Source organism: Pholcus phalangioides, unplaced genomic scaffold (assembly GCF_987345545.1).
Source record: "Pholcus phalangioides strain wild (caught in Gottingen) unplaced genomic scaffold, Ppha-v1.0 ptg000003l_1, whole genome shotgun sequence".
Classification (NCBI taxonomy): domain Eukaryota; kingdom Metazoa; phylum Arthropoda; class Arachnida; order Araneae; family Pholcidae; genus Pholcus; species Pholcus phalangioides.
In genome coordinates this window covers 30,369,229-30,381,669 of record NW_028301596.1, presented here as the reverse complement: position 1 = coordinate 30,381,669, position 12,441 = coordinate 30,369,229, and the positions used below count along the sequence as shown (strand labels likewise).

Genomic DNA, 12,441 nt, shown 5'->3' with positions numbered 1-12,441 from the left:
TTGTTTGGGGAAAAAGTCTATATATAAGTCTTATATTATCTACCTATACGCCATTTATAAAATTAAAAAACAAAATTTAGTATTTATTTCTATTATATAACTATTATGAAAAAATGTTGAGGTTTTGGGTCTGCCAGAGACAGCTGATGAAAACATAGAAACGATCAAGACAGCTTTGTTCCAACACCTAAAATTAGATATAGCTGAGAGAGTTACAGCCATTCATAGAGTACCAACTTCAAGAAAGGACAAGATTAAGCCTATCATAATCCAATTTGACTCAAAAAAAACCCGTGATATGTGTTTAGCTGCGGCTCGTGAACTGAAATTATGTGCTTCGAAAATTGATTCTAGGCTGAGACCGAATACTGCTTATTTCAATGAACATTTGGCTCCTTATTTAAAACAGGTATTGTATCACGCTAAACAATTCAAAACGGAGCATGATTACAAGTTTTGTTGGGCAAAAGGAGGTAAGATATTTTTACGTCAATCGGAGGGTTCCGGAGTGTACAGGATAAGTACTATTGAGGATTTAAATAATATCGTTCATTGATAGAGAAATAGATTGTCTTGTACTGTGCACTCTGGATGATCTCCGAAATTTTTTATACCCGAAATGTGATTTATCTTGCCCAAAACTACAATTTAACATACTCCATTACAATATACGTAGCCTACGAACAAATTTTGACGAATTAATTTTAACTTTAACACCTGTGTTGAAATATATAGATGTTTTGGTTTTAAGTGAAATATGGGTTTATGAAAATGAGATTGCTTTGTACAATATCCCCAATTTTTCAAAATTTTTTCAGTGTCGTAAAGAAAATAGATCTGGAGGGGTTATGGTTTTTGCAAAAAAATCACTCAATTTCAATCAGATCACCTTTGTAACTATGCAAACCGCTGAATATGTTGTAATTTATAGTGATCTCTTGGAATTGTTGGTTTTTAGTGCATATAGATCTCATGCGTTCTCCTCTGACTGTTTTGTATCTGAAATTAGTCCGATTTTACAAACACTTAAATATCGGAATGTTGTTCTGATTGGTGATATAAATATAGATTTATTGAATGTTAATGATAACGTTGTCATTGATTATCTTGATTTTCTCTATGGTATTGGTTTCCAATGTTTCATCAATAACATAACCAGATCATATTCTAATGGCAGTGGATCATGTATTGACCACGTTTTCATCAGAATGAGCAGAAACATGGAATGTGTTAATTCATTTGTTTTCCAATCTAGTTTAACTGATCATTATGCAATTGGTTGTAAATTAAATTTTATTAACAATACTTACAATTCCAATAAATTGAGAAAGAAATTTATGTCTGTTGATTACCAAAATATTACTGATTACTTAAACAATTATGAATTTGCATATGTAGAAAGTGATCCCAATATTTCATTTGACTCTTTTCTCAAAACTCTTGAAATTATCACTATGAATCATACTAAATGCTTTAATAAACCGAAAAACAGAAAAAAAAATAGTTGGGTTACAAAGGAGGTTTTGGATCTTGTAAAACTAAAACAAAGTCTCTATTTGAAATGTAAAAAATTTCCATTTGATGTCTTGGTGAACATTGCATATAAATCGGTTACTTCTTGTGTTAAAATGAAAGTTACTGAAGCAAAAAATAAATTTTTTCTTCATGAATTTAATAAATGCCATACATCACAACAACAATGGAAATTTGTAAATAAAATATTAGGTACCGATGGGCCAAAACAATCTTTGCCTATGGGAAGGGATCCAATTTTAACTTTAAATAATATTAATACCCATTTCATCACGATGTCGGGTGGAAATAACTCTTCGTATCAAAATTATGTTCCTGCCTATTCAATTAACAATAACTCTCAATCAATGTTTTTTTCTGAAATAAGTTATACTGAGGTCTCGAATATTATATTTGATATATCTCGACGTAAAAATTGTTCTAACATTATTAATTCAAAGATACTAAGAGTGCTTCCAAATAATGTGGTTTCTTATATGACCCAACTTTTTAATGACTGCATTAAATACTCTATTTTTCCTGATGTTTTAAAAATTGCAAATGTTACACCAGTTTACAAATCAGGAGATGTGAATGTTTTTAACAACTATAGAGCAATATCTGTTCTTCCAACATTTTCGAAAGTGTTTGAGACCATCATAAAAATCCGAGTATTTGACTTCCTTAACAAAACAAAATTCTTTTCTGATAATCAGCATGGGTTTCTACCTAAAAAAAATACTGAAACAGCATTATTAACTTTTACTCAATTTGTCTATGAAAACGTTGATAAATCCCACAAAGTAATAGCAATATTCTTGGATATAAGAAAAGCTTTTGATTCAATAAATCACGATATTCTCCTTTCGAAAATGTATTCAATTGGCATCAGGGGTGGTACACACGATTTGATGAAATCATACTTGGAAAATAGAATCCAAAGAGTCAGATGTTCAAGTTTCTACAGTTCTCCTTTAATAATTAAAAGGGGAGTCCCTCACGGCTCAGTTTTAGGTCCCTTATTGTTTCAAATATTCATAAATGACTTTTGCGACATTGATATTTTTGGTAAAATTATCTGCTTCGCTGATGATACGGTGGTCATGTATGCAAGTAATGATCCACTAGAGGTATTGAACCAAAAAATAAATGAAGATCTTTTAAAAATTCGGAATTGGTTTCTTATTAATGATCTGGAAATTAATATTGAAAAGAGCAAATACATGAAATTTTCCCTACGAGATAATTCTCCTGACCCTATTCAATTGATATACCATACTAACCAATGTAATCTCACTTCATGTTCATGTAACTGTCTTAAAGCTGTCAAGAGTATTAAATATCTCGGCCTCTATTTCGATAATAATTTAAAATGGAAATCACACGTAAACTTTCTACATAATAAATTGAGGTACATGATTTTCAAGTTTTTTCATCTCAGAAGTCAGGTTAATAAAGTGTTCATCAGAAATTTGTATTTTTCGTGGTTTCAATCACACATATATTACGGTCTTTGTATATATGGTGGAGATTACAATAGTAATATTCGTCCTATAATTAATCTACAAAAAAAAGTAATTCGACTAATATATAATGACTATAACACCCAGTCTAATATTCTTTTCCGTAATGCTGACGTCTTAACTGTTCGTCAGCTGTACTTGCTAAAAGTTGCAATTACTCTGTACAAAAAACAATACCATTTGCCCATGCGCACTACAGTAAATCCACGTAGACCAAATTGTATTTTTTCTATTCCACATGCACACAAAGATATTTTGCAAAAACACTTCATTTTCATAGCGCCAATGTTCTTCAATTCAATACCTTATGAAATGCAAACAATTACAAATCTGCCTCATTTCAAAAGAAAACTTAAAGAATATCTTCACTCAATAAATGATATTGAAATTTATTTTCACATAGCTCCATAACTGCAAATCTTATTAATCCCTTTTTATGTGTAATTAAAGTAGCACTCCGAAAGCCAGCCACAATATGTACATGTATATACACACACACAATTCTTCCCTCCCCCTTTTTCTTTTTTACTTCAATGTAATGAACACATTATAAATATTTACTAATTAATTTCAAAACACTTGTACTACTAATTAACTTGATTTTGTATTTATGATTATTTTTGTGTTTGAATTTATGTATGTATATTTTTTTTTCCCATGAAACGTTGTATCAGTTTTAAATTTTTTTTTCATGATCATAACCCCAGTATTGGCAGCCATTTGCCTCTTGGGTAGTGTTATTTTTGCGAATGTAACTGTTATTTAATAAAATAAATTGAAATTAAAAAAAATTAAATTAAAAAAGCTCAAATAATACACAGTACGGTGCGATCCTCCGTAAGAAATTCCGATGGCTTTTGACGTATATACTGCAATTCACTTAAACAGTCGACGTTGCTTATTAGAATCACTGATAATGATATCGTGTGGATATTGTTATCAAAGTTACAAAATTCGCACAAGTTAGTTTATCAAAATTCTTTGCAAAGAGCGGAACGGATCAATACACAGAATTAGAATAACTATATCTTTAGTCTATGGATCAATATCATAACACGGGGAAAAATTCGTTTATAGTTAACGGGACTTCGGATAATCAAAGGATGACGTCGCTCTCCGCTATCCACATGAAGGTTTTTAACAGCTGGCTGATGCGAAGATGAATTTAGGAAAGAGAGAAAATTCAACTGTCCTTATAGAACCCAGGTCCTCTCACTTGCCGGGTGAGCGCCCTAGCCTACGAAGGCAACGAATTTCAATCTTTCCCGCAAGGGCAGTTGAATTTTCTGTCTTTTTCAAATTCATATTCGCATGAGCAAGCTGTTAAAAACCTTCGTACTTCGGATAATGTTGTCGATTTCTTTTCCCGACGATTTTTTTTTTCGTTTTTTGCGAATTCTGAAGGCAGCCAAACTTATTTTTCTTCCTGTAAGTTAACGTTATCAGGCTGCAAAACTATACAGGAGGCTATATAGAAGGTGTTCTCTCCTCCCTCTCCCTTGTTGACGGAAATTTCTATATTTGGTAATTATTTCTATTATAATTAATTTATAATTTCCGTATTTAATAATATTTCTCCTAATCAGTCCATAGTATTCGCTGTGATCCATGTACGTGTAGAACTGCTTTTGCAATGGTGAAGGCAAAAGCATGACGAGAAAATACAAGGTCACAACAGGCAAAATGCCCAACGAGGTGAATGAGAAAAAGATTCCCATAACAAATATGGATGTCATATATTTCTAAAATACAGGATCCAAGTAAAAATGCAATTATAAAAACAATACATGATAAAATATTATACAATCCCCATGTCCCTATCAGAAACTCTCCTGACACAGGAGTACAACAGAAAACCACAGAAAAAGATTTCTACCGCAAGGAGTCGCACATCAAGGGGTTAGCGTACCAACCTCTCGATGAATATAAAAAAACAAGCCTGCTGTTCGGAATCGGCAATACATTGTAGGTCCCGGTCTAATTAGCCTTCGTGTGCAGAAAATGACCGTGGTGCGACAAAAATGATCAAATACAATGCCCATAAAGAATACTTATGGTTGTCTTATTCTAAGCATAAGCTTCTCGATTTACGCCAACGTGTTTATTGTATTTCTTTTCAAACGTGTCAATATTGTGTTAGAATTTACTACACACCCGGGGTGACTAATTCAAATATGAAATTCAACTTGACAACATTTTACAATCAATTTCGTGGGGAAGATAAATACAGTGGTCCTTTCACCAATATTCCGTTTACCATACGTCATGTTCAGAAAACGGGATGTATGGCCACCGTTTTGGCAAACGGTACTTTCACGGACGTAGTTATCATTCGGTTATTGTTATCAGAAACCCATGAGTCCCTATGTGATCTCATTAAGTGACGTGGACTACTACTAAACCACACATGCACCTCGTCCACATTCCTCTGCGGAACCTCTAACGAGTTGGTACATGTTAGAATGTGCGTGTTCGTGTTCTGAACCTAATGTAAAGTTTGTTTCAGTGTAATACTTGTTATAGTTCTACCATCTGCCATCAATTTTTCTAACTATGAACTATAAGTGTAATGATTGAAGATTTCACCGTTGTAGGCTTGTTACTGTCTCTGTAGAGAGACTTTTTAACGGCAAGATCTGCTAGTATTCGTACCTCGAAGTTGGGAACCACAGAAAACCAACTTCAGTCAATTACCACTGTATTGAGATGGAAGGGTTCGAACCTGCGTTACGAGTCCGTCACTGTGACCACTCGACCACCCCAGCGGCGTACCATGCTTGACCCTTAGATGTTCAACAACACTCTCTGGTACCTCTTCGAAGATAAAACGGTAGCGAATCACCCAATGGCGGTAGACCGGGATTGTGGATCGTAAATGAGTTCGTAAGTACGGTAATGTGTATGGAAGCGAAATTCAACGAATATTGGAATTCCCAGTGATTTCATTCAGAAAAATGAGCGCTATACTCCAAGAAAAGATATATTTATCAACTCAAATAAAGTTCACAAACACAAATCAGGTAAATGAAATACATTCTAAGGCTAGTAATTACGTGTCATTCACCGAGGAATTCTTTTCACATGCGTGGGAAACTGATTGGGAAATATTTCACTATTTATAACTTGTTACTGGGCTTTCGTTAAAAAGAGATTTTCCTCCGACTAACGATTTTATCATTATTTTTTCTTGTGTGTTTTCCGTTTCTCGGTAATGACCCTAATATTTATGAATTTATGAAATCATGTGAGAGAGAGAGAGAGAGAGAGAAGAGCACTCCCCCCCCCCCCATTGAATCGAATGATTAAGCTACGAAGCAGCTGTAAACGAAATTCTATCCCCGAACGTAAAAAAAAAAACTCAATACAGAATTTTATGTTCGATATCCGATCCATAATTTCTTTTCTTCTTTTTTTTTTTTAAAAGCAGCAACCGTTGGGAAACATTGAATGAATACGGTTCGGTAATTTGCATTGTTTGCGTATTTTCATTTTTGCTGCTTTTTCGTAATTATCAGATGATGGTAAAAAAACAGCCATTATCATTTTTTTTTCTGAAATTGTTTAATAGTATTTAGTTTCATCGACTACAATACAATTAATTGTAAAATTTATTATTTTTATGAACGGCTTTTCTCTCGAGTCGGGAATGTGATCGAACATCGTGTGGAATCAATCGTCGAGTTAGAATCGCAGAATAAACACCTTTATCAGAGGAGCAGGAATGGGCGGCCATCCTACGCACCGAGGCTGACTTGATACTATCAAACTCAGTTATAACGACACCTTCGCAATAACGTCAATAACTACTGCACAAAACAGTACATACACCTTGTATATTAATATTCCTCTGGGAATTTTTAATGAATTTGTTGCACGCAGGGCCGTAACTAGAGAACAACTGCCCGGGCGGTAAAATTTCGGGGGCGGAAGTTTTAGGTGGGAAAAAAAAAACCCCATTACAAAATCATCGAAATTTAAAGTTGTGGGGGGTAGCAAAAATCCTCGTTACGGCTCTGGTTGCATGCACGAACCTGTATTGCGTGTATATATATACGTGATTTTAATGTATTTTTATTGTGAGAGTTATGTGTGTTTCGTGTCGCACTGGTGCTGTCATCTGTTTTCCATAACTTGAAGTGGTAATGTCAAATGCTCGAATTTTCATTTGAATTTTGAGCGTCAATAACTGGAGGTCCCGGCTGATTAATATAGAAAACAATGTTGATGCGCCTTGCTTATACTATTGATGAAAGCGCAACGACTTTGCATATAACGACACTTTTTCTTCCGTTTTTATGGTGTTTGTCCTAAAAAAATTCCTATAATTAGAACTCATCACATTGAGTTAATATTTGTCTGTTGCTCTTTTGGTGAATAATGTTGGAAAAAATATTTATATATAACGTATTTGACGCTCCGACTTGCTTCTTGGTACGACCAGTTTAAGGAACATTCTCGTATTTTCCCCGACTTTTTTTTCTTTTAAATGTCCCGTTTTTCAATGAAGCTTTTAATCACAATCTTTACTAAAATCGAGGGATGGAGATGAGAATTTTTTTCATGAAATACATTTTTTATTCGCTACATGTTGTAGCACTTCGTATAATTCGTATAATTTTATACATTTCTATAATTTTGTACCCAATTTCACCTGACATTTGGTGACATTTTTGACGAGAATTGAAGTTCCGTATTTATGTGATCCCAATTTTCTGCATTTTCCTCGCCAAAATACGGTCATCTCCTAATTATAATAAAATACCAACTTCATGTACTATAAATGCAATATTGCCTTTGAAAGCATCTGATTATATTTTTCGTACTTAAAAGGCCGTCCATGGACCATGAACTTTTAGTACACCGCCAATCGACTGCTTTTACAAGGGGACACCAGTATCGATTGGTGAGGGACAATGCAAGGTTATGGTGTCGCAGGGAATTTTTCTCCAATAGGGTTGTTAATAAATGGAATAGCTTACCCCCGGAGGTAGTAAACTGTAACACAATTGACACGTTTAAAAAGAAATACGATAAACATGTTGGGGTAAATCGAGAAGCTATCCATTCTTAGAATAAGACAACCATAAGTATTCTTTATGGGCATTGTATAATATTTTATCATGTGTATATATTGTTTGTAATTTGTGTTAATTGCATTTTTAATTGGGTTGCTGTATTTTTGAAACATATGACAACCATATTTTTATGGGCATCTTTTTTATCAGCCACCTCGTTGGGCATTTTGCCTGTTGTGGCGTTGTATTTATATATTTATATTTATATATATTTATATATTTATTTATATTTATATTAAAACGTCAATCTCGGTTGTAACGACAAATTTTCGTAGAATCTTCGATGCCGTTATATAACCAAGTTATTCTGTATTTAGTTTTCTACACATATACGCAAAAGAAATGCTTATCGTGAACATTAATGATGTACAACTCCCGTGAGTTCATTATTCTCTCCCTCCCATGGCACATCAGAGCTGCCGCCATTCAGCTAATTAACTGAGAGTTTCACGTTCTCCCGTTTTCCGAATCCATAAATTAACCTTTGGCCATCTTCGATTCCGCGATATACACGTGTTAGTATTTTTTTTCTCAATCAAGTGTTAGAAGATCGATATTTTAATGCACTGGAACAAGAATCAAAACGCAAAATTAGTACGTACTAATGTCATATGTACAGTTGAACATAGTTATAAAGACATCCCACATAATTTTGTCGTTATAGCCGAGGTGTTAACCGAGGTTGACGTTTCTAAGAATGGAAAATGTAGTAAGGTATAATATCAAATCCTCTCTCTCTCTCGAACGAAGTTATTGTTCCATTTTCATTAAGTGGGGCGATCATTTTAGCTAGAAAGGTGTAGGAAATTGATATATTAATTAACATAAGACTAATGTTACCCAAAAATATAATTTTTTGGAAGAGTAATTTCACTCCTCTCCAAAATTTAAAGGAGTATTTTTACTCTTCAAGGAAAATTGGAGGAGTAAAATTGAATTTTGATGCGGGAATCACACATCTAGATGCGTGCGTCTCGTAGCCGAGACTGTACATATACACACACTCTTGAATGAACCAATTCGTTAAAAACTTCCCACAGTTTTCCATCCGTTTACGAGATGCACATGTACGCATAATTAGTAGTAGTCTGAAATATTCGCGTTTAAAATTCGATATTAAAAAATATTATTCTAATAAAAAAGACAAAAATTTCAGACATCATTCATTGCTGCATGTTTGTGTCTCGCTCTTGATTAGTCCAGTGCAACAGATTTTAAATAAACGTTGAGTAAAAAGCATAAATGAAGAAAGACACAAAAAAAAAAAAGAAATGGTTTCCTCGGAAATGTTTCTGAAATATGTTTATAGTCCTTATCGCGAAATATCAGGTAACGAGAGGTGACGTTAGCTGAAAATACTCACCGGTTGCGGATTCGACCATTTCTCTTCAAACTCTTTCTTCTTCTTTTCTAAAAGTTCGTTAACTGAAAGCATAAAAGAAAAGAAAAATAAATCGACACGAAAGTATAAGAAGAATTATCGAGCTATTTTTGCTCAATTTCTTTACATCACGGAAGAATAAGAAATAAGTGAAACGAAAAAAGAAACCCCGGGTTTTAATGGAACTTTCGGAAAAAATGTGTTTCTCACGTTTTTCCGTAAAACCTCTATGTGTAGAACAGGAAAAAAAAAGAAGTTTTCCAAGAAACACAGAGAATGAGAGTTTTTTCGTTTCTCATTCATCCCCAACAGTTTTCCCATCATTTGCATTCGTAGTTCAGCTGGAAAAGAAATAAGCTGGGAAATATTTCGAATTTTCTTCGACTCCAAATGAAGGAAATAATAGATCTTTCCTGAAAACGTTATGATGTTCCTAAACTTACAATTAATTACTTTTTCGCATCCGTTTAAATTTTAACGTTTATAAATGGAAAAAAGGAATGTTGCTCACATTTTGAAACGTCAGCGTCGCACAATTTTCCATTCTCTGCCACAGGTTTTTTTTCTTAATCATGATTTCTCCGCTGTGTACTGCAGCCTCGAGTACAATTACAGTAAAATACAGCTCGATTTAATTTAACTTAAACGCCATCTACAGCTTCGTATTTTGTACTCTGCGGAGCCAACATAAATGAATTTCCGGCCGAATATGCCAGCTTAACCCCAAAACATTTTGTATTTGATTGTTCACCCGAGCCAACAAGCCTGGAAGAGAAGACGTGATCCAGGACCTGGCCTGGCCACGGTAGAGGGCTGACTCGAGCCAACAAGACCAGAAGAGACGACCTGGCCACGGTAGAAGGCTCACCCGAGCCACCAAGCTTGGAAGAGAAGACGTGGTCCAGGACCTGGCCTGGCCACGGTAGAGGGCTGACTCGAGCCAACAAGACCAGATGAGATGACCTGGCCACAGAAGAGGGCTCACCCGAGCCACCAAGCTTGGAAGAGAAGACGTGGTCCAGGACCTGCCCTGGCCACGGTAGAGGGCAGGGACACCAGAGCCAACAAGCCTGGAAGAGAAGACGTGACGTGGTCCAGGATTTGGCACCTGGCCAACAGGGACTCACTAGAGCCACAAAGCCATGGACATTAATTTTGTATAATAAGAATTTTTTCATTGCAATTTTTTAATCTGTATCTACTTTTTTTAAATATAAATGTTTTATATTCATGTATTTTATATATGCATAATAAAGCACCCGACACCAACCAGCCTCCTCATCCGGGGCAAAGACTAAAATTGACAATGGTCAATAGAGCCTGGGCGGTGCACGGAATGAAATGTATTTTGTATTTTGATTAATAAACCAAATAAAATTATATCTATCAATATATATATATATATATATATATATATATATATATATGTTACGGTGAAATGTGATAAATCCGCTAATTACCACGAAACGGGATGAATAGGAAAATTGGGGTGAATAGGAAAGAAACTTTGTAAAAGCACAAACATATATTCAACTAGTATACAGGGCGTCCCGTAAGTGCTACCACAGCCCCCTTGTCCTCTAACTTGCAATTAGAAAGTTGTTGCCCTGTATCTCCTGAGGACGACAGAAAAAAAAACCTGCATGTTTCTAAGTGCAATATTAGCTAAGAAATTTGAATTCAAAATCGGAGTAAAGTTGTGAAAGAACAGCAAAAACTAACGCACACACAACACTCCTTTCCCTTATTTATGCTGTTCTTTTCAAACTTTCCTCCGTTTTTTAAATTCGAATATCTAATCGAATATTGCACTTAAAAACATGGATTTATTTTTGCCTCGGGAGAGACAGGGCAACAACTTTCTAAGTGAAAGTTAGAGGACAGGGGACAGAACCAAAATGCATATTTTGTCGCACACTGTATTTTCACTCTCAAAACTGAGTGATTTTTGAACACATTTTGAGCATTTTTTAAATCGGAATCATACCTCTACGACTGACGATTGATGGGGTATGTACGACTGTATTCACAAAAGAATTTTCCGTTCCCAATTTACTTTTCAGTTTGCTAACACGATAACGGAAAACTCTGTTGTGAATATAATAGTAAGACGCGAGTTGTAGGAACAAGAGGCCGACATTCACGCTCAGAGGACCCGTCTTATGAGCCGACAACAGAGGTAGTAGGGATACGTGTTAAAAAATATGATTTACGCCCAAGAAGAAAAACGTCAACTGTTTCATCCTCTATTGGCAGGTGGGAATGAAACGGAGAAGCCGGACTCATAGACCATTGGTTCTCAACCTTTGGAAGTCCGCGGCCTGGTAAATCTCTTTTGCGTAAGTGAAAGACCCAGGCATACGCTTCATAATTAAAAAAAAAGGAATTTTTCATTTTTAACTAACATTTTTCTTATTTTTTCTAACAAATCTTCCCTACCGCCTAGGAACTTTGTTTTTCCAATTTGCTCTTTTTCAGATCCTAGACTGCAGAGGAAATCAGCCAATCCCAGGGCTTCGCCGATTTGGACCAATCGCAGAGGACCAGTCTCTCCGGCTTTCTTCATCACAGCGAAATCTCTTCACTAACCCTTTGGGGTTGTGGTGGCATTTCACATCTTCCTTAATTTCGCGATGACTTCAACTATTCCAAATTTTGTCGCATTGTTTGCCCATTCGTAACGTACAAAATTTTAACTGCAAAATTTTAAATTAACTCGAAGCGGATTTTCCCAACCTATGTCGGCCCGTGGGCCATTGCTGCCCACGGTTACTCTTTCATTAGCCTGCCAAGCCATCTGTAAGCCGTTGAAATTGCCCTGAGGGCAGGTCTCGGCGAAGAAATTCTCGCATTCCGCACAACTAACGAGAGGTTAATGGGAAAAATGAAACTGTGAACACTCACGGCCCGGTGTGACTAGGGTCCGGCAATGGGCCGCGGCCAGGCGGTT

The 12,441-nt window shown here is 35.4% G+C and overlaps 1 protein-coding gene across 1 annotated transcript in view; it reads right to left on the bottom strand.

Moving 5' to 3' along the window:
• LOC149088384 (cAMP-dependent protein kinase catalytic subunit beta-like) overlaps positions 1–12,441 on the bottom strand; it is a 97,206-nt gene that overhangs the window by 22,126 nt on the left and 62,639 nt on the right. Inside the window, exon 3 of the mRNA XM_089247466.1 lies at positions 9,474–9,535. Coding sequence (XP_089103592.1) covers positions 9,474–9,535 — 62 coding nt within the window. The remainder of the gene's footprint in view (positions 1–9,473; positions 9,536–12,441) is intronic.